Source organism: Galeopterus variegatus, unplaced genomic scaffold, assembly GCF_000696425.1.
Source record: "Galeopterus variegatus unplaced genomic scaffold, G_variegatus-3.0.2 Scaffold1381, whole genome shotgun sequence".
Classification (NCBI taxonomy): domain Eukaryota; kingdom Metazoa; phylum Chordata; class Mammalia; order Dermoptera; family Cynocephalidae; genus Galeopterus; species Galeopterus variegatus.
Genome location: NW_007727492.1, coordinates 205,768 through 228,537, shown reverse-complemented (window position 1 = coordinate 228,537; position 22,770 = coordinate 205,768). Strand labels below are relative to the sequence as shown.

General features: G+C 39.3%; 1 protein-coding gene across 1 annotated transcript in view; it reads right to left on the bottom strand.

The window, feature by feature from the left end:
- The window catches only part of NREP (neuronal regeneration related protein), a 27,877-nt gene extending 5,408 nt beyond the window's left edge, over nucleotides 1-22,469 (bottom strand). The window contains exons 1-4 of the mRNA XM_008576638.1: nucleotides 22,368-22,469; nucleotides 22,214-22,257; nucleotides 20,859-20,922; nucleotides 1,097-1,174 (exon numbers count right to left, since the gene is read on the bottom strand). Coding sequence (XP_008574860.1) covers nucleotides 1,097-1,174; nucleotides 20,859-20,861 — 81 coding nt within the window. The 5' untranslated portion in view covers nucleotides 20,862-20,922; nucleotides 22,214-22,257; nucleotides 22,368-22,469. The remainder of the gene's footprint in view (nucleotides 1-1,096; nucleotides 1,175-20,858; nucleotides 20,923-22,213; nucleotides 22,258-22,367) is intronic.
- Between the last annotated feature and the right edge of the window lie 301 nt (nucleotides 22,470-22,770).

Genomic DNA, 22,770 nt, shown 5'->3' with positions numbered 1-22,770 from the left:
GGGGGGGGGGAGATGGTGGGGAGTGCATGTATTTTATTTAAATAAAGCTCTAGCATTTTAGCTCTCTTCCACTCTAGCTCTACAAGATCAGTGCAAGTCTAGCTCAGGCAGGGCCAAACCATTTTGTTCACCTACTTTCCTGCCAATGATTTCAACCTTGACCTTTAGAAATTCTCTGAAAGATTAGAAGTGATTTAGGATTGTTTTCTTTCAGTGCAAACTGCCAGTTGATACAACCTCTTCAACTTCTGCCTGTCAGTATAAGATAGGGAACTGTTGAAACCACTTAGCATAAATAAAAGAGTTTCTTAAACACTGAAATACCAGCAACAGCTGGGGGAGGCCTCACCATTGGTCAATTACACTCATGAAATTTTCAAATCAAAATGTTATTTTTGATGGACTCTACTTTTCTTTATTAACTGCAAAATCTGCAGGTCAGTGGTAAAAAGTACAATCCTCTTGCTTGAGATCAAATCGATATTTACCCTATCACAGGCAAAGTCCAAAGGTATCTACAGTAAAAACTAGTAAATGTTTTATTGATTTGTTTGTGAAATTGTGCTAAAATCTAAACTATAAATTTTACAAATTTTCTTGAGGTGGAGGAGAAATGTCACACCTAAAATGTTAGAACAATGAAACCATATTTATACAAAATATTTTTTAGGCCTAAAAATTAGGAGAAAGAAACATAATTTTTTTTTACGTTCTTCCTGTTTTGTATCATGGGTAATCTTATCAGATATTCAGACATTATTAGACAAAAATGTCATCATCTCAAACTTTTAAGAGATCTTTTAGTTTGGACATAATATTTGAGTTTGTCTAACCAGGAATGGAACAAATTTAAGGCCTATAAAATGTATATTTAATTGATTCCATGACTCTTAGATGAAGAAAGGAAGTCAATGTGAACTTTGAGTCATAGGACTTTAGGAAATTCTTTTTAAGACACAGGTTATTTCCAAGGTCATCACAGATTCAGATTAATGGATTATTATAGTAGTCTATAATGGATATTAAAATGAAAAAGAAATAACTCTGATTTTTAAATTGAAAACAGTGTTAACAAAATGGCAGCAAGGGATCTTACCTTAGGAAGCCTCCCCTCCATTTCCTTGTTTGGAAATGGCTCTTGACTGACCCAGACAGAGAGATCTGGGTAATAAACCTATAGAGACATAAAAGCACATACATTCAGATTAAAAACAGGACCCACTCTGACACCACATGGGATTAGCTTAATGAGCTCAATTCTCCTCAAGGTCACTTACTTCCCCATGGCAACTTGGAGCACTGGGGAAACCCATTAACTCTTTCAGGCTGTTAGTGTACTTCTGAATATACACTGCTCTCAGGAGAGTTTTAGCTCAATGTCTCCCAAGATTAAGTCCAATAGAACAGAGATATCAATCATGTGATCTTCAGCAGGCAAAGTAGCAGCTTAATGGCCTGGCTGGCTGAGTACAAGTCACCAGGGAGGCCTAACTTTCAAAGCAACTTATGATAAGTGTCCTTGCAAAACTGCATGTTTATGAGATACATGTGTTATGCACCCATCAAACACTGTTAGGGATTATTCTGGTAATTCATTAGAAGGCTAGAGATTATGCACCAAGTAAAAGAAAAAAGGAGGAAGTAGCCCGGATTGTCTCCAGGTCTGTGTGGCCACTAATACCACACTCTCCCAGCTGCCTGATGCAGCCCCGCATGTGAGAGGGGCAGGGAGACAGGCAGCCATGAATGATTCACAGAATACTAGCTGATGAATCCCGGGGGCGGGAGGAGGCAGAGAGGGAGTCGAACTGAGTAACTCTTCTTTAAATATCCACAGGGTATTAGCATAAGGCTGCTGACCAGCTGTTCTCCATCTCCAGTAAAGACGGGTGTGGGGGAAAGGACTTAAAATTACAACTACAGATTTAGGTCAGCTATAAGGAAGAACTCAGCATGAGAATTGTTAATTACTAAAAGAATTTAAAGAGGAAAACTGTGAAATGTTCTTTAAAAAATTTAGAAACAGAATCCACCAACCATCTGCCAGGACTAATTCATATTTGATACAGCCCTGCTTGAAGGGAGGGTTTAAAATTAGATAAGTTTCCCTCCAGACCTGATTCTCCAAATTCTATAAATATGCCTCACATTTAATAAATAATAATTAAAAATTACAGCTCATTAATAGATTAAAAAATAGACTTAGATGTCATGTTTGGTTTTGGAAGCACTGGTTCAGGTAGCCTGATCATAGACCTAAATGTAGTGTTTTGTATGTCCCAATCAAGCCATTTGAGGTAGGATATGTGAATGCTTAATCGTGTTCATTCTTTGGGATAATCTAACTATTTTCTCCATGCTAGTAAGATGTATAGCACATCCCAGCTTACAAAGCAATTTTGCTAATTTATCCAGATCATATGCCTGTGAATAGGTCTTATTCTCACTACACAGACGAGGAAACTGAAACTCAAAAAGGTCAGCAGACTTGCCCAAAGTCACACAGTCAGTATAGGGTAGGATTGAACTCAAACTGGGTTACCAGATCCTAAACTTCAGTTCTTTCCACTATTCTGCTGCCCTTGAATTACCCCAGAGTTCACATCGCCAACCACCTCTGCCTCAGAATTACACTAGACCACAGCCACCCACCCACATGTGGGTCTTAAATACTTGACAGCTCATCCTGCAAGAATTGGATCTACTTTCTCACTTTGCACCGGGTCAGCTTTCTGAGCCATGCAGTTCCCCCAACCCCAACCACTTTCCTCTTCCACAGATTTCCCCTCCTCTGCCCAGCTCCTTCTGGAAGAACCCACCATCTGCCTTGTTTGGAACAAGCAGCTACTCCTAACATTCCCTTTAGCCAGGAATAGGTGAAGAAAACAAAATCATAATCTAAAATACACAAGATGTTTTCAAGGCATAAAACAAAGTCACAGCACACAATATCCCACTTTGGTATTAACTTTAAGAGACCCCAAATTGGGATCAACTGTAAATTCCAATTAACATAAATGGATATAAAATGATTACATTTCTACATTGCCACTTTAAAAAGCATGCTTTAAGTACAATTGCAAAATCAAGTAAGTGTTGTCATTTCTGTGTTCTTGTGCTTTTCTGGGATATTCCATTTTAACAATATGACTTTGCTTTAGCATTTAACTTCTAGATTCAAAGCATCAATACTAAAGCCACCCAAATCTAATTTGTAGGAGAAAATAGCTTGCCTCTCAGAAATTATTACACTTATTCTAACAATTTGTTTTTCTAAGAACTCTCCTTTTGTTAGGAAAAAGTCAACGATTGTTGCCAAAGAGCTCAAAAAAATGAGTATCTGATAAAAAACCCACGACTAAGGGAACTTTTTCTCTTACTTCACATTTGTACTTTTGAGATATTAATTTAGTCACAAATTGACCAAAGGCATTTCTAATTAAGCATTTCTCAGTGTTTGGACCATAAAGTAATCATTGTATACTTTAGGAAAAATAAATGTCACTTTGGCCTTGCAATAAATTCTTCCAATCTTTTTCAAAGTCAGATCCTTAAGCCCAAAATGGCAGAGACAGAGGAGTCATCTCAGTCACAGTCTTAAATCCTGTGTGGCTAGTCTCTAAGCACTCAGCATATCCCTGGACATAATCTCTGAAGGGAAAACGTCAACTTTCTTTTTTCTTTTTTTGCACAGTTGACTTTGGGAAAACGTAATAGATTATTGGAAATAAATACTATCTAAATTACAGCCTTGTTCTTTCTTGTACCTGTAGTGTTTTGAGACTCTAAAATGAAGGGCTTAAGAAAAGATACCTATTGACATTCATTACCCTTGCTCTCAAGTGACTCAAACCTGACCCGAGGGACCCCACAGGCCCTCAACTCTCATTTCATTCTCAGTGCTGGACATGGAGAATGGGGGGTCCACATGCAACAGTTTGTGTGTCCTGTATTTTCTCTGCCTCAGCTTCTCATCTGAACATCTTCTAATATGGCAGACAGGGACACAGTGACTCTTTTTAACTTCAAATTTCTTACCAACCTTCATGCACTCATTCGCCAAGAGTTTATGAAACAGCTACAAGGTGCTGGGCTCTGTGTTAAGTTCTAGGAACTGCAAGAGAATTAGAGTTCCTGCCTTCTAACCTCAAGCCTGGGAGTGGGGGATGGTGAGGTGACCAACCCACAAAAAGATAGTTTTAAAAGCATGTGTTACGGGCTGACTTGTGTCCCTTCAAAATTCATATGCTGAAGTCCTAACCCCCAGTCCCTCAAAATGTGACTGTATTTGGAGATAAATCTTTAAAGTGGTAATTAAGTTAAAATGAGGACATAAAGGTGGGCCCTAATCTGATATGACTGGTGTCCTTCTAAGAAGAGATTAGGACACACACACACACAAACACACAGGGAAGACCACGTGAAAACACGAGAAGACAGCCATCTATTAACTGAGGGGAGAGGACTCATAAAAAACCCACCCTGCTGACATCTTGGTCTTAGACCAGTATTGTGATAAAACATGTTTCTGTTTCTGCCGTTTAAGCTGCCCAGTCTGTGGTACTTTGTTATGGCAACCAATTAACTGAGGGGAGAGGACTCATAAAAAACCCACCCTGCTGACATCTTGGTCTTAGACCAGAATTGTGATAAAACATGTTTCTGTTTCTGCCGTTTAAGCTGCCCAGTCTGTGGTACTTTGTTATGGCAACCAAGCAAACTAATACGTGCCTTAAGTGCGACAACAACAGAAAAAGAAAGAAATGTATAGGTTATGTCAAATGTAATAGCTGCTGCAACATGTATCAACAGACTAAATAACACAAAACCAACATGAGTATAATATCCAGTAGTGCTGGCAACAGAGGAAACGGTGGTGGCAGTGAGAAGATCTGGGAGGGCATCTGGTGGCTGTCAGGTCATATCTTTATTCAGAGTCACATACATAAATGCTACTTACTTCATTAGTTAACATACCTTCTCAGAAAGCTGCCATGAAGATATGGTGCATGGCCTGCTTGTTAATGACCATAACTGTAGTATTATTCTTCATCCTTGGTGGGGTCTTATGTGTTTAAAGAATGCGCACACAGACTTTTATGACTTAACAAGGATGGGTGCCCACCTCCTACAATTAGGAAAGTGGACGAGGGCAGCAGGTGTCCAACCTGTATAATTAGTTTTTTGCGAAATAAAGGGGTATAATTCATAATCTTTCTTCCAATTAAATAGTGTGTGTCTGCATGTGTACATGTTCTCTTCTGCCTAATTGGCCAGGAGGTTGTAAAACCTAGTACAGTAATTCAAGGAGAATTTATGTGCATTACACTCACTTCATCTCCGCAAATGCCCTTTGAAGTGGCACTATTGAGAATCTCCCTCAAAAGCCACTCTGCTCCCAGGTGTTACTGGTCATGTGAGAGGGCAGAATGTAAACTGAAACCATAAATGAGCTACAAGGATCATTTTCTCTGAACAGCATTACATCAAAGATTAGATGGTGCCAAAAGATGATGCATGGTACTGTCTCTCCAGAGACCTAGTCTTAGAGATCCACCTAACCCTGTGAATGCTGCTTGGAGAGAAAGCACACAGTGGGGGAAATGTTTTGCAACTGGAAGGCTAAAAGATAAGCATGCAGAACAGTGGACCATGCAGATGGCGTCTGTAACCTCTGCACATTCTGGAAAGCAGAATAAAAGTGTTAATGCCTAGGTTGGCAAACATTCTGGCTTGGGAACTAAATGAAACATGCACTGACCTAATTTAAACACACACACACGCGCGCGCGCACACACACACACACACACACACAAATACTGGAGCTGGCCTGTGGTAACAATGAGTAATTACAGAGAAAGCATTATGAACCTGACTACCGCGTTCAACAGCCATAAATGCCCTCCTGCTAGAAAGAGAAGGGTGGCCTTTGTGGCTCTACCTTATTACACCACCTGCAGACATTCTCAGAATTTCCACAGCCTGGCAAGTCCTTAGTGTGTAGAAATAGGGGTGGGAGGAGACAACTGTGTTTCAATAAGGAAGACAATGATAGCTCACAAATTGGTTAAACCCACTGGCATTAGCTTTGCTTGGAGTGAGTTACGGGCACAGAAAATGTCCACGTTTTATTAATGTTATGCAGCAGATGATGTCACTGTCCAACATTAAGTGTCAGGCAGGCAAACGATTTATAATTCCTTGCATTGTGAGTTGGAGTGTCTGAAACAAGCTGCGTAGACTTTACCAATGGAATCCTCTAAAATCACTCTGCTCACTGCGAAGCCATCTTGGGAGGCCGCTGATGAATATGTGGGAACCCGACAGCTGTGGATTTTTATTTCTAGACTTCAACCAGGCAGGGAAAGGAAAAGGAAATCTCCTTGCTGGCAACAAAATAAGAGTGTTTACATGTGAAATTAATCACCAGCACAAAGAGCTTTCACAGTCACTCTGTTCCACAATATAATATTCTGCTTGTTTGGCTGAGTCTTTAAAAATTTGATTTCTAAGAATAATGGCAAAGACTTGGGGAGTGACAAATCAAGTCAGGAGCAAGCCACAGAAGGTTAACAACATTATCTGACTTTTCTTCTTCACCACTATTTAAAACCATTCATTATGTGAATTTTCAGGGCTTGATGGTTCAAGGCACAACAGGGCTGGCTAACTCGAGCGCCGTATACACTAAGGTCAGCTGCAAACATTTATGTTGCACAAACTCCTCTCATCCTAGCCTCATTCCTTTCCAATAGGAACATGCTTAGCACAAAGCAATCCACCTAAACACTCCATAAATCCAAAAAAGGGAGTCACTGATCGAGGAATTCTCAGATTTCTGCCAAGACACCCTCCCCTGGATGGGAGGTCAGCCTGGTACAGTAATCAGAGCCAAACTGTGGACTGGACTCAAGGAATGAAGTTCAACACTTCAAATTCTGACTTTTAATGGAAGAGTTTTTCAGCAATGAAAACAAGATGAAGTACAAACAGCTGATAACAGACCAAAGTAAACCAGGAGAAAAAGCACAAGAAAAAAGCTTGGAAACAAATCTCATAAGTAATGTCCAGGAAGACACTTTCCAAACAAAGGGGAAAAAATAAAGCTTCCTTTAAAAACTCTGGTTTGAGAGTATGCAGTTGTGAATGAACAATGAGAAAGTAAAGGCCACAATACAAGATATTTGTTCTTTTCAGCAAAAAAAAAAAAAAAAAGAAAGAAAGAAAGAAAAAGCAGGCTTTGTTAACTTGCAGCAAAAAGGCCCCTCAGGCATTTAAGCACAGCATAAGCTTTTCCTTGCCCCCACGACCTCAACAAATATGTTAATAAAATCTTTTACCTCCCTGGAGTGGAACCAGAGTAAATATTTACTTAACACATCTGAGTTCTAAGTCTGGACCACCTTATTCCATTATATAAACTGGTTTTTATTTGTAACGGAGGAATAAGAAACACTACATCTTGTGATGTTTCTCCTGCTTTTAAGGTTTTTAAAAAGAAAAAAAGAAAAGAAAACTTGAATATTAATTCTATATTATGTCCCAACACACAACACACTAAACTGCACTTTGAATTTTAGAATGTTATTCTCCACCACAGAAGAGAGTAATACTGTTGATATGCTTTCCAATACTAGACATCTGGAATAGCAGGACGTTTTCCAAGCACATTCCAAGGTTAATAGGAAACATCTAGACATGCTTTTATGAGCTGGTTTGAATAATTTTAGGTATGCTATGTTTGGTTTGACCTTCAAATAATTACGAGCAGTCTGACTTCTAGTCACCACGAATGCTATTTTTTCTTTTCTCCTGTCCAAAGATTACTGTGCTATCCATTAAAATCTTCTGAAAAATTTTCACCAACATGGAAGAGTAATTGCTCAAAAATCATATTTCTTTTGTTAAAGCCTTCATTTAAAGCCTAGTGAAATAACTATTTATTTATCTAGACATAAGATTTTGGATTTTTCTTGGTCTGGGTGGATAATGAGATAGCCAGTTGCTTTTGAAGAGTCTGAAGACATTTCAAAGCACTTCTCTTGTTGACACATGCAAGACTGAGCTTTCCAGAAAGTCTGCATTTTTTCCCAAAGTGCTCATTCCAAAAGAAACTGTTCACTCTTTCCATCAATGCACCCTCTTCTGCTGGCAGCTGCAAAAACCCGTCAGCATTTATCAAAAGTCATTTCATAGTTCAATGTTTGTCTTGCACTGTCCTGGTCATTTAAGGACTGATATCTCTTCAACAGCAAATAGCATCATAGCTGACCACTGAGTTTCGAGGAAAAGTGGTTTCTATTGAGGGAGGATGTAATTACAATTAGTTTAGTCAGAGCCAAATCTTATGAAAAGTATGACTTAAAAAGGGGGGGTAGGGGAATATATACAGATCTGTAAATGCATACTATAAACGCTTAGGTCAAAAAGAGGCCACTAAGAGGCTTCCGATAACCTGTCCTCCTCTAGGAAAACTAGCAAAAATTTAAAAATACAAGAGGAATAGAATAAGGTTAGAATAGATGTGTCCCTGTACACCACCCAAGTTTTCAACTCCACTGGGTGGAGCAAGTTCTGATTGTGTAGAAGTCTTCTCTCTGATGAGGGCTTTGGTCAGGCAGTACCGGGGGAGACAGAGATCAAAGAGATAGGTGTTTCAAGGCTAGGAGTCACTGAAGAAACATGCTTTGAAAGCTGTGAAAATAACTGCAAAAGGAATGACAGATTTGGAGGCTAAGTTCCCTGGAAAAGCAATCACCTGTATTCTAATTAACATGAAAAAGATGGTATTGGAAACTCAGACCTTCATTCCAATCCCTGACTATATTCTCCAGCAAGAGAAGACCTCAACCTCATACGGTGTTCTTATTATTTTTCTTTTTCCCTTAGTCTTTCTTCCATTGTAAACCAAACATCAAAACTATACTTCTCCAAAAGAGAGAACTATGAGCCATACATGGGGATTGCTAGAACCCACATAGGTAGAGTACCTATATTTGGGGACCTACAGTTTTCTGTAGAAATGCACAATACATTATAATGTTTTTTGTTTCTTTTTTTTAATTTAGGCACATTTTCCAGGTGCACTCCTTTAATCCTCATAGTGTTACTGATAAGATGAAGTGAGGCAATATATGTGAAGTGCTGACCACAGGGTCAGGCTCCTGTGTAAGCGGATCTGTGTTAGCGATCATCTGCCACCTCCTCACCATTTCCCAGATGAGAAAGCTAAGGGACAGTAGTGAGGGGACCTGCCCAAGGTCACATAGCCAGGAAATGGAGAAGACAGAAAGAAAACTCAGCCTCTCTTCTCACAGAACAGTCTGTCAATCTTGATCGGCTCCATTTCCCAGATGAGAAAGCTAAGGGACAGTAGTGAGGGGACCTGCCCAAGGTCACATAGCCAGAAAATGGAGAAGACAGAAAGAAAACTCAGCCTCTCTTCTCACAGAACAGTCTGTCAATCTTGATCGGCTCCGCTGTTTCCCCAGAGTCACTTGAAGTGTCACCATGAGGCTCCTTGAAAACTGGTACCTGTTTTCAATCCCCCAAGTAGGACTTGGGCATCTCCTCTTAGTGCCCTGGTGATGAAATTTAGATGGATTTTCGACACCTACTGTCAAGAGCAATTTTCTCAAAAATATTTGTTGCTCTGTTGCCTATGTTTTCAGTAAATAGGCGCCCTTCAAAAATAACTTACCTTAAAAAAATAAAAAAAGCGATGTTTGAAGACACTGAAGGGTTTGCTCTCCAGTATTCATCTGTTGCTACAGTTTTTGAGGAAAGACTAGTCTTAGAGCAGCGACTCCGGCTAAGCTGCATTACGGCTTTGGATCTAATTAAACCCAAGCAATACTGGTAATCATAGTTTTGCCTTTTTCCAATTTTCCCTGGAAGGAAATGTTCAGCACAATACAAATATCTAGCAATAATTACAGCAAATTACAAAGGGCATTTGCTGAGAAACCAAATTGTTTTAATATGACCCCCAAATGAACTCTCAAACAGCTCCTTCTCAGATGGCCTACCAACGAACAATCTAATTTAATATATTTTTCTCTTTCATCAAATGCATTTAAAGTCATGTTCACTATAACTTTGCTTCTCAGAATTGTCAATTTAAAAACAAATTGCTTAAAAGAATTTTTAAAAACCTTATCTTTATCAATGACCCGCAGATATACAAACCATATACTGCATAAAAATATAAAGTGATCCTAATTGAAGAGGAAGAAAACAAATACTCCTTAGACCACAGAGGTAGTGTATAAACTACTCAGATTGGTAAGTTCAGAAAGAAAAATAAATTTAACCTGACTCCATTTGGAAACAGTTCTAAAGACAGACAAAGGGAAAGATGGGAAAGGAGGAACAAGCCAAACGTTAGTTATTAACATCATAGAGGTACCAAACAGCAAGTAAGAAGGTGTGCTGTATCTGATCCTCAGATTACATGTAGTGCACTGTATTCAATCACAGTCAAAGAGGTGGCGTCCCTCTGGCTTTGTCTGAATAATATAAGAACAGCCGATCAATTTAGTAAAAATTCACATGAATTATCAGATTAATTGTTTCTATGATGCCAAAGAACAAATTTAATTGAATTTCTGATTGAATTGATAGTGACACTGTATACAGTCAAGCCTCATATAATAAAATTAAAATTTAAAAAGCAGTACTCATTTAAAAAAAAAAAAGGAAAAAAGAATAGGCTTAATGAAGATTGAATGAAAAGATGTGAGGACTTGGCTCCCAGACCCTGATAATAAGATCAGAACAATTTAAGATTCTATTATCAAAAAGTAAGCAAAATATGCAAGGCCAGGGCATTTCCAGGATGGATAATTAGACCCAAGATCCACAGGGCAGCAAGAAATAGAGGCTTGGTTTTGGACCAGAGCACCCCAGCTTTGGAAAAGTCAAATCCGGGTAATTAAGGCAAGGCCAGGGCATTTCCAGGATGGATAATTAGACCCAAGATCCACAGGGCAGCAAGAAATACAGGCTTGGTTTTGGACCAGAGCACCCCAGCTTTGGAAAAGTCAAATCCAGGTAATTAAGAACTAAAATTATGAAGACGAGAAGGGCTCAGAGAAGATGTGAGCAGAATCTTTGATTCTGCACTAAATTGGTTAGGTATATACTCTCAATTACCCAATCAATTAATCAAGAAATATTTACTAAGTAATTACTTTCCATGTGGTATTGAATAATTTGTAGGCAGTTTTCAATCTTATAGAATGAACATCATATCAAAGAGTCTGTCCCATTAGTTTGTGCTGGAAGTGCCAAAGTAGCAAAGAAGACACTTTTTATTTTTCCCCAAAAAAGTTTTTTGAAACCAGTCACTAAATCCTGGGACGTCTATTCAGAAAAGGGGTAGGTTAGTTGATACAATTTTCATCTGTTCAAATTCTAATTCTCTTAACCACACAACAACTGAAATTCCCTGATATTGCATACTTTCAAAAGTGGGTCCATTCCCTGCACAGTGTTCATTCTTTCAGTAACTGAGTCCCTACAATGCGGCAGGTGCTAGGCTAAGTGTTCGACCATGTGCTGACAAACCCACATAGCACACTCACACGCTGACATTCAGCACAAGAGCAGACTTTCAGATCATGGTCCCCATATGCCTTTCAGGTTACTTTCACTAGGACACCTTAGTGAAGAGCATGAAACAGTACTTCGTGGAGGCAGTATTTAATTCCAAACCCCTACTTGGGTCATGTTTATAAGTATCTTAATCAGTAAGTTCTATCCATCTAATGACTGACTATAGTTTTTCCTTGACAGTTCTAAAGGTTGCCTGCCAAAGAAGCAGTATCTTCTAATTTCTACTCTTTCCTGTCCATGAATAAGTTCTGCATCAGACACCAACTTTATCCCAAAAAAGTGTCCTCAAAATGCCTGGGCCTGTTTTAAACAAAACAACTTTTGTAGTTTTCTCCCTGTTCAGCCATTGGACTGCAGTACTTTTCCCTGCTGGAATTGGATCAAACTCAATTCAGCCAGGAAGGCTGTTACCTGCCCCAGTAATCAAAGGACACTGGTGTGTGATGGTGATCTAAGTAAAAACTGGAGGGGAGGACAGAGAAGGGCTAGAGCAGGGCAGCCACCTCAAACTTGTGTGCCCATGAGTCTCTCTCGTTTTAATTACCTATAGGTGAGTCTTTGGCTCAGTATTTTTTATTGGCAACAACTACTTGGCTATTCTTCCTTCCTTTCAATCAATGGCTCTGGTTCCTAATTTCACCTTCAAAGGGGCAAACAGACCTTCCTTTCATTGGCCACACTCTCGTACGTATCTTTTCCTTTTCTAACATGAGTTATATTTATGTTCTACTCTATGAAAGTAAGGATGAACACTGAACAAAGCAATCTAAAATCAAGGGTTTTTAAATATCTCCAGCTAGATAATCATAACACTCTTAAGGCAAAAAGCTTAGATTAGTAACCATTCAAAGGTAATAATGGGCAATAATTTTGTTTAAAAAGATTTCATTAACCTTGTGAAACCAGAGCAGATTCTGCTCTACTGTCATGACTGCCTCAATCAAACTGAGAGACAAACTGTGTCGCCTGCTAGAAACACACCATTAATAACCTAGTGCATAATGGCACTCCACAGTCAATATTTGGATGAGATGTGTGACTCTACTCTAACATGACATTCCTCCTTCAGCAAACCACACCAACCTTGGACTCTCTCTCTGGACCTCTTCTTCTGGAAGTGTAAAAGAAGAAAGCACAGAATTTAGGAAATGTTTTTGTAGTGTGCTTAGATTTCACTTAACACTCCCTCCTTATTCCCCAACCCCGAGCCTTCTAAAATGTTCAGTAGAGGGGCTTTTCAGCAGTGAATTTATAATCAGTGTATGGTAATCTCATTTCCTAGACCATAAGATTTATAATCCCAGCTGTCACAACTCTGCAAAGTGTCAGGCTGTTACTAGTTATGAATCCCAAAGTAGGCAACCTGCTTCTGCCCAGAAATAACAGATTGTCATGTATCCATGACCACTGACTCACTTATTTATTCCACAGATATTTATTGATCACTAAGGATGTGCCAGATCCTGGTTAGGCGTGGGAGCAGCAATCAGACTGGTTCATGGGTATGGGATATATTCCAAGTTCCCATTAGAACATGTTAATGAAGGTTAGGGTTTCCTTCCGCCTTGAAGAAAGAGAATGCCCAACAGTTTCACTAGCTGTTTGAGAGTTCGCTCTCAGTGATGAAACCTTTCCACATCTGAATTCACCAACATGCTGATGGAGGAAAAGGAAAAAAATGAGGCGTCACGGCCTCAACTGCTACCAAGAAGGGAAGGAGTGATGTTGAAACCTTTCCACATCTGAATTCACCAACATGCTGATGGAGGAAAAGGAAAAAAATGAGGCATCACAGCCTCAACTGCTACCAAGAAGGGAAGGAGTGATGTTCAGTTACTAGGGGGTCGATGTTCCTGTTTCAAGTTTACAATTTTGGAGGGTAGAAAAACATGCAAAAATAGGCCAGCAGCAAGTACAATGTTATAGGTGTGATATATGCACAGAGGAGCATGAGATTATTCCTGTGGGATGTACCAGGTTGAGTTTCATAGAGGAACTGACATTTAAAGTCAGTCTTGAAGAATGGCTTTATTTTGCCAGGAGGCACATTCCTTCTAGAACTGAGTAAGCAAAGGCACAGAAGGAGGGAATCTTGGGGCACATTTAGAATAATAAGTAGCCTGGTATAAAAAAAGTATATTCCATTGTAGTGGCTAGAAATAAAGAATTAGTTCACATAGTTCCTGACATGTCTGTCTAGCCGCAGAAATTAAACTTATTAAGATCTAAACACAGCAGTTCAAAAAGTTATTTGAAAATATGAGGTGGAGAAGGCATAAAGAATTCAAAGAGCAATACCTCTGTCACTTTTACTGACAGATTTAAGGCTAAATCCAATCTCATCTGGAGGGGCTAAAAGAGCTAGTCATATCACTTCCTGCTGAAAATCCTGAAGCTGATGCATATTAAGGTGAGATTTTATGCTGTTTCCAGAAGAAATTCCAGAGAAAAATCCATTCTGAATTTGGCTTTCCCCAACTTTTGTGTATCATGTGATGAGATTCCCTTTGGTTGGTCACCAGATTATTGACTAAATTAGTAACAGCCCGTAGGCCTCAAACTGTAAATAACTTTATTATGACAATGTAAATGTAGGCTTGCATTTTGAATGGCAATGTCTGGTTAACCAAGAAGAAATGGAAGGAGAGAAGCAGCTGGGCCCACGTGGTTGCAACTGATCAGCACATGCCTGTGCCCTCCCGGTCCGCCTCACAGAAAGGAAGTGTGGTGCCTTCCTTCAGCAGCTGGCATAGCAACAACATCCTCTCTGGCCAAGCAGGCACTTCTGAACCTGCTGGGACTTGCCAGGGGGAGTGCTACCCCTTTCTAGAGAGGAAAAAGATAGGCATGCTCCCTTTCTCCCCTCCCAGTTCCTTCTGGAACAACATCCTCTCTGGCCAAGCAGGCACTTCTGAACCTGCTGGGACTTGCCAGGGGGAGTGATACCCCTTTCTAGAGAGGAAAAAGATAGGCATGCTCCCTTTCTCCCCTCCCAGTTCCTTCTGGCCATAGACATTCCTTCTCTCCACCACTCTACCCCAAGGAGGGTGAGAGGTAGCAATAAAGTAAGCTGTACCTTTAACCAGAGAGTGTATGTGAGTGAGTGTGTGTGTTCTTTTCTGTTAGGCACAATCAAAAGGCAAAGAACCTGAGACAGGTTGGTAACCTGAGTGAGAGCCCTGGGCCATCTCTAAGATTCCTGCTCAGTGGCTTCCTATTGCTTAGCACATCAAGTACTTGACTTCTAGGTCTAGTCTTTGAGATCTGTCCTTGACAGACGAGAGGTCTAAACAGGGAGGAGGACCTTACCTATGGTAGTCAAATTGCGTTAAGCTCACTCCTGCAAGCACACATTTCTAATATGTTCTTTTTATCTGGAATAATCTTCTCTCCCATCTAACTACCCAAATATTCTTAATTCTCCATTTGCTTAATATTTTTTAAGGACCAGTGCTAAGCCCTAGGGATAAAAAGCTTAACAGGACATAGTACTTGCTCTTAAGGAGCAAACAGTCCACTTCTAGTTTTCAAATTTTGTGCCAACTCCAATCAATTATTAATGGTTTCCTCTAACACTATATTGAAGGTTTTGAAATTATACTCAGGCTGAATAATAATAATAATGAGTGTCAAGGTTGATTAGCAATGTCTTCCACAGGTCTAGGAGGAGTCAGTGGTGGCATGCACGCCATGTATTTGCCATCTGTGGCTCTAGCTTAATTTCTACCTCCTTAACAAAAGCTTTTCACTCCTATCCCAGACCCTAGTCCTCAATAATATCACTCTTCTGCATCTTACTATTTAGAACTAGATTATATTGTCTTACATTGTTAAGTCTGCCAAACGTGTTAGTCTTCCTTCCACAGCTAAAATATAAACCCACTGAGGGCAGAGGCCAAGTGTGTACCTTCTGCAATGCAAGGAACGATGCACCAATAAAATGCCCCAAAAAACACGTTGCTCAGTTGACATGAGAATAGATGTATAATCCTCCTCCTAATTCTTCTCATTCTTTTCAGTATTTTCAGGCATGCTGCCTTTGTGTTCTTGGGATCAGAGTCAGATTATATTGGAAATAAGTGAGGGTTTTAAAGTTCCAATACTGGGGGCAAAGCTCCTCCTAGATCCAGGTGGGGCTTTTTATGGCTGCAGACAAAGCTGCTGTGAGCTCTGAGCACCACAGCTGGACCAAACCCAGAGAGCTGGCATCTCATGATATTGTTCAGAGTATGGTTCTGAAAGCTGGTAAAGGTGAGCAATCACAGGCCACTCTTTTGGCAAGTGCCACACTTTATGGCTTAACCACAATTTTTTTTTATCCTTTCAATAAATAATGAAATATAATTTTCTGTGTAAACTAAAGTTGCATCCATTCAACTTCCTGGTCCTTAGAAGGACAGAGGTTAAGGATACAAATTACTTCCAGTTCACAAAAAATGAACATGGGTAATTTATTAAGAATGAATCAAAAAAGTCCAATTTAACAGATATTAACATGCATCAACCAAACACTTATTGAGCTTCTACTGTATATTTAGTACTTTACCAAGCACTGTATATGAAGTTTATAAACCCTCTGGAGCCTATAATTCAGTTGGGCAACGAAAGAAATGCATATGATCCAACTGACATATCATGCCACCCAGGTTAATACCATGTCACTGCTACTGATAACTAAATTGATATTTAGAAGTTAGTTAAGAGCCATGTTAATGCTTAAGTCCCAAACCATCAGGGCTGCTAACATTTGTCATGAACTAGATCAATTTCAGAATCATTGCTATTTTTTAAACTACTGAGATAAAATATTCTTGACGCTCTCCCCAGGTACAAAATATGTCTAGAAATATCCGTTTGAGATAAATTTAGACCCAGTAAATGATATTTTTAGCAAATACAATTTCTACAGATGTGGGCTGAGATTTATGATTAACCTGTTTTCCAGTTCAAAGCAGAGAAGCAGTTTAAAGCTGGAATCTTGTAACATATCTTAATCAACTAAGATGACACAGTCCAAGTACATTCAATACATTTTGCTCTGATATATTCAAATTGGATTTGCTGGTAAGATTTCCTTATCCCTAGTCTTTTCCTGTATAACACAGGAATTATACAGATAATTCAGGCAAATCCCTCCTACTCCTACATCACTCAAGCAACATTTTGAATGTACTAAGATGAATCAGATGGAATCAAGGGTTTTTTAAAGCATAACTATTCAGATAATTATTTCAATCCTCCATTTCACTTTGGCTGTGAGGATATGGCCTTAAAAGACTTTCCATCCAGGAACGGCACCAAGGAAAAAATGCAGAAGCACAGAAGCTACAGCATTTCACTCCAAAGCTCCCCAGTCCCATGCATCTGAATGTGACTTCAGATCTTCAGTGACCAGGTGGATGAATACTTAAATGTATAAAACTCATAATTGGGGGATTACTCATTTAGTTTAGCAATATATTCATATTTTAAAAGTAAATTTTCCTATTTTAGAAGTATTCATCTTAGCATTTAAAATAAAATGAATTCCTTCAGTGTATTTATGATGATCTAATTTACATCTAACTTTTTAAGAACTGTAGCAGGTTAAATTGGAATGATACTTTGAATAGCTGTTTATTCTAAGCTTTCTGCTCAAATACCTTCTCCTATCTGAATTATCTATAGCTCAAGAGGAAGCTGCACTGGGATTAAACCCAGATAGACTATCTCTACTGTCCTAATTCCCCAAACAATTCCCAATTCTCCCACTCACTGTGCACTGGAAGGCTTGGTGAAAGAGAAGTTAATAGCATATAAAATTACCCTCCTGGGTACTCTTCAGCATCTCCACCATCAAGAGTCACACAGCAACTTGTAAATTTACATCCCAAGCCCAATGGCACAAACTACCAATAGGACCTCATCCCTCCCCAGTCTCTGTCTGTTTCTTTAAACAAGGAAACCTTATGTTAATGGAGAGATTATTGAAAGAGTCTTCTTGTAAGCCCATGAATGCCACTTCACAAACTGTACAGAAAGCAGAGCTCTATGAAGAGTACAATGGAGTCAACTCATCTTTTTTAAAAGCTCAGCATCCATCAGCCTTACAGAGAATGTAAATTGTTCCAACTTCTAGGTCTCTGTTAAAACATGAGCCCATGCTTATGCAACTGTGAATCCGCAGCACACACATACTCAGAGGCAAGTATACTTTGTAGAGAGTAACCATGTTGAAAACCACGACTTAACCTTGACATTGGATTAAATAATTTATTTTTTCCAAACTATTTAATAGGATCATCTACTCATTCTGAAATGTTTTCTTTTCATTGAGATACCTGAAGCAAGTACCCTTAAAACAAAATACCTAAATAAATATCAAGGACCCATATAAAATATAATCCTGGAAATTAAAATTTAGCAAAAAAACAAATATAAATTCAAGAAATGCTGAAGATCTCTGCAGATTCAAAATATCCTACTAACTGCAAAATAAAAGGGCAGGGTCGGGGGGAAGCATGTTGACTAGAAAACTGAAAAAGTGGGGAGAGGCATGTTTACTAAAAATCTGGAAAAGTTGGGTAAAGAGTTATTGAAAAGAATATTCTGGTCAACTAAGCTATGGCAAATGATGCTCAAAATTAACACTTTTAACAGTACTCTTGAGTTGCACAACCTGCACCCTGTAATCTATGTAAATGGCACCACCTGCAGTTGTGCTCAAAGGGGCATATACAAAGAATACCATATGACTGATGCCTCCTAGAGCTGTACAAGGTGGCTGTATTTGTTTGATAATGCAGAAGGCACTCTAAGATTCTTGAGTGTCTCCAAATTATTGCTGTGAAACATGATCGTTTTAGGGTATGTAAAAAATCTAGATATTGAAGCACTGTTTTGAATTCTGCAGTTTACTGGGTAATTCCTTACACTGGAATGAGTTGATTATAAATTTGTATTTGGAATGAGCACTTACTCAATAGGCTAAATACAACAAAATTAGATCCTGTTTAGTGTTTCAAATTATGTAAAGGAAATACAAGTTTAATAGAAAAGACTTGCTTATATATTTTCTAGAGAAGGCCAGGAGTTAAATCTACTGCTTCCCTAGCAGTAGTTTCTATTGTATGTGGGCCAAGTCTTTACCCTATGTAAGACAGTTACAGAGATCTGCAAAGTAATTCCAGTTTTAATCAAGAAAAGAAAATTAATTTCATTTTGCCAAAAAGGAGAAAGAAGAGGTACAAGACAGTTCTTTAAAAAAACCGTAACTGAAACATTTTTTACATTAATATGTACAAAGACTTTTAAGAGCTCAGACCTCACGGAGTAAGAGAATTGCTAGAAAGTTACTTGGAATCACCCACAGACAATAACTGTCGGTGGTTTCATTTCAAGCAATGGGCTTGTGCCAAAAGGGACTGACATCTTAATGAAAGGATCACCAAAAAGTTGTGAGAATTTTTTCATGAGTAAAAATCCTTCCAAGAGCAACAAATTGTAATTTCCTATTCTGCCACCATACATAAATGACAACTGTAAGAAATTAACATGTAATAATAATTCACATTTGCTTTTCTGCATTCAAATGATTCCAACTTTCATTCTCGGCTTTGGCATGCATGCTTGCCTTCTACAAAGCTCATTCCACTCACTACTACAGAAACATGATATTGACTCTTTGAGCTTGATCTATACAGCTAGTTGTGGCCGGGTCAGTGGTCATATTTACATTTAACCAAACTGGTCATCTGATATACTGCAACATACATGAACCTTCATGATCTGTTGATGGTGACACAGAGTGGGTAAGGTTCTGGGTTAAAGAGCTAGGATGCAAGGCAATGGGCCCAGCTGCAGTAAAAGATAATTAAGTAAACAAAAATACTTTGCAGAAGTCCATTTTGTTACCATTCTATTACTCTATGACAATAGTTAATTAGGAATTTAATATGAAGTTAGGAACCATTTGCAAAAAACCCATTGACTAGTTTAATTTTATGTTCACCCCTTTTGTCTTTCTACCTCAAATTCCTTAATTTGATCATTATCAAACTAGGTCCAAGCAAGACCTACTTTATTAGGTGCTTTGACACCTTATTGTTGAAATGACAGGTGAGGCATACATAAAAAATAAAAAGCTTACTCGTTAATAAAACTCAAACTGAACTCATTTAATTGCCCCTGATTCACTTTTCTCCTTGGAAGTATATACTTGGATTGTTCTCAAAGAAAACATCAAGTATAACAGACTCAATTCTGATTCATTAAATTCCACCCTCGTTTATGATTCACTTTTCTCCTTGGAAGTATATACTTGGATTGTTCTCAAAGAAAACATCAAGTATACCAGACTCAATTCTGATTCATTAAATTCCACCCTCGTTTAAAAAAAAAACTAAAACTAAATTTGGAAATCACACATTTTAAGGGGTGGCAAAGAGGTGTTTTAAGTGTATAAACATCTGCAGTAGGACATGCTGTACTTAACTGAAAAGTTTTATGGCATTTCTATTATTTTTTCAGTTCAACCTTATTTCCAAAAAGGAAATTTTTCATAGAAGATTAACATACTCATTCAGCTGCTTTTAATGTGTATTTCTTCTATTTCTTTCTTTAATCATAATCAAACATTAAAATGCCTTCTCTGTGATTCATAATCCTAGTCAGAAATAGCTACACTTTTATTTAGAGGTTAACACGCTTGACTTCTCACTGAGCAGATGACCCTTCTAAACGAAGGTATAAATCAACAAAAACACATTTTCAAATACAATAGATGGGGCACTGTAATACAAAAATTCATGCTTTTCATATATATTGCTCTTAAGGATAGCATATACTGTTTGCTTAGTTGGACACAGACTCCTGATTTCTGGATAAGTTCTGGCTATCTCCAATACAAGACCACTGCTTTGTTTGAGCCCTACTGCTGTCACCACCTCCACGCATGTCACAACACTTCACTCTTCTTTAAGAACAGAATAGTTTCTGTTGTTTGAGTTAAATATTCACTTCTGAAGAGGAATTTTAGTTTTCTATTCAAAATAATTGCAAGTCAAAAGACCTAATATGCTTCATCCAATTCACATAAATTGCTGTACTGTAAAGCTCCCACATGCGGGGATAGAACCTTTTAAAGGTCAGATGGGGCAGGAACAATGACGGGTTGAGGCATATGAAGGTGGGTGGTTGATATTTATATGAAAGAAAGACTAATAAGAAGCTACTGAGAATTTCCTCTGATGACCAATTCTTACCATTTTGAGAATCTTAATAGTCTTGGGCTTCTATTCTCCCTCTCTTCAGTCCAGGGAGACCAACCTGCAAAATATGTTTAAATACAGTAGACACATCACCTCACCACAGGTCAGCAAATGAAAAATACCTCTTTAGAGATTACAGAGAAACAGCCATTTTCTGTGGTTAAGATAAGTTACATGCAAATTACTGCAACCACTGGGATTTCTGAAAGAGCTTTCCAAGTGGCCTATAGGCTTAAATAGGGGACAAAGGAATCCCTGGTACCCGGCTTTGCAGAGTCCCGGGCTATTCTTAGTGTTTGGTTCGTTTTCAAATTGCACAAGTTCAAAAGGTTTAGCAACTTAAAAGTAGAACTAAGTGATAAAAATAGATTGTTTTCTGGCTGCTCTTTGTTCCCAGACATACTACTGGCAGTATATTTGCAATCAAGACGGCAGAATAGGAATCAGCCTTCCACCGTGTAGTGTAATGCCTCAGAGTGGATATTTTTGGAAATGGCACTGCATTACATAACCTTCCCTGTTAAAGGGGGAAAAAAAAAACTACATGGGGGGGGGGAAAGTCAGCAATACACAGCATTACATTCTTTTCCCTAACCAAACACACAATAATATATATGCTGCAGTGATTTACCCTACACCTTTATGTCATCAGAACACGGCCCTTTTATTATCCTAAGTTGTGACAAAAATTAAGATGAATGGAGAAACTAAAAGTTCTCGAAAAGGGTATCAGAAGCTCTTAGAGTTTTCCTATAATGTTATTATAGATACATATAAATGCAAATCAGGTTATTATCATCACCAAGAAAAAAAGGCAGTCTTTTATTTTTAAGCTCCCCCCGCAAGTTTAACTGCTTTATTAAGAAAATGCAGAAAAAAGTGTTGCAAGATCTAATGCCTGAAAAGACCCTCGGCAGCCGCAGCGTTGAAAGAGTAATAAAGTGTAAGGATGGAGAGACACAAATTCATTTTATAAAAAGGGGGGAAACTTGCATGCACCATCGTGCATTTAATGCAAAGAAACAAAACAGTTCCTAACAGTGCTTTATGAGCATGAAGAACAAAAATTAACCACACCAACAAGCAAAAAACCCCACCCCTTCCCAAAAGAATTCATTTCTCCCCCTTAACTTGTGCATTTTAGAAAAAACCCAAGTTAAATTGGGTTTAATGCAGCAGGACCAAAATGCCAGAATTTCTCCAAGGTACACGCTTCAGTTCTTTACAATTTAGAGGGAGGAAGCATGAACTCTGCAGGGTTGAAGGGTCCAGCTAAGAGCAACGGCAAGGAAACGACACAAAAGAGAAAGCAGCGCTCCCAGCCGGAGATAGGAATGGCATATACTTACAGACAAAAGCCCCGCTCCCTGTCCACTCTCTCTCCTCTCTACACCTGAAACACAAATGTGGATGAAAAAGGGCATCATGCTAGAAAGACAGCTGGGGGAGGGGGAGGGGAAAGGGGTGGAGGAAGAGAAGGGAGGAGGGGGAGGGGAAACAAACCCCAAACCGCTTCACTTCCAAGAAGTGCAGCCTTGGAAAAAGAAGCAGGGGAAGGTCTGCCCTGCCTGGCGCTCTCTCCGAGAGAGAGTGTGTCTCTCTTTCTCTAAGAGTCTCTCTCGCGCGCTCTCTCGCGCGCACGCTCGCTCTCTCCCCTGCTAGTGTGCTAGTGAACAATGAGCTAATTCTGATGGGGCTGGCGCGGCGCCCGCGCCAGCCTTGCTGCCACTGTGCAGCCGCCGAGGAGCCAGACTGCTTACTCGGCAGGAATCGGCGGCTCGAGGCCCCATCGGCGAGCGGCCAGCACGCGCGCGCACGCCCCGGCTCCCCGCACCCGCGCCCCGGGCGCCCCGCTCGCCGCGTCGCCCCTGCAGCGCCGCGCCGGGCGCCTGGGGGACAAAGCGGA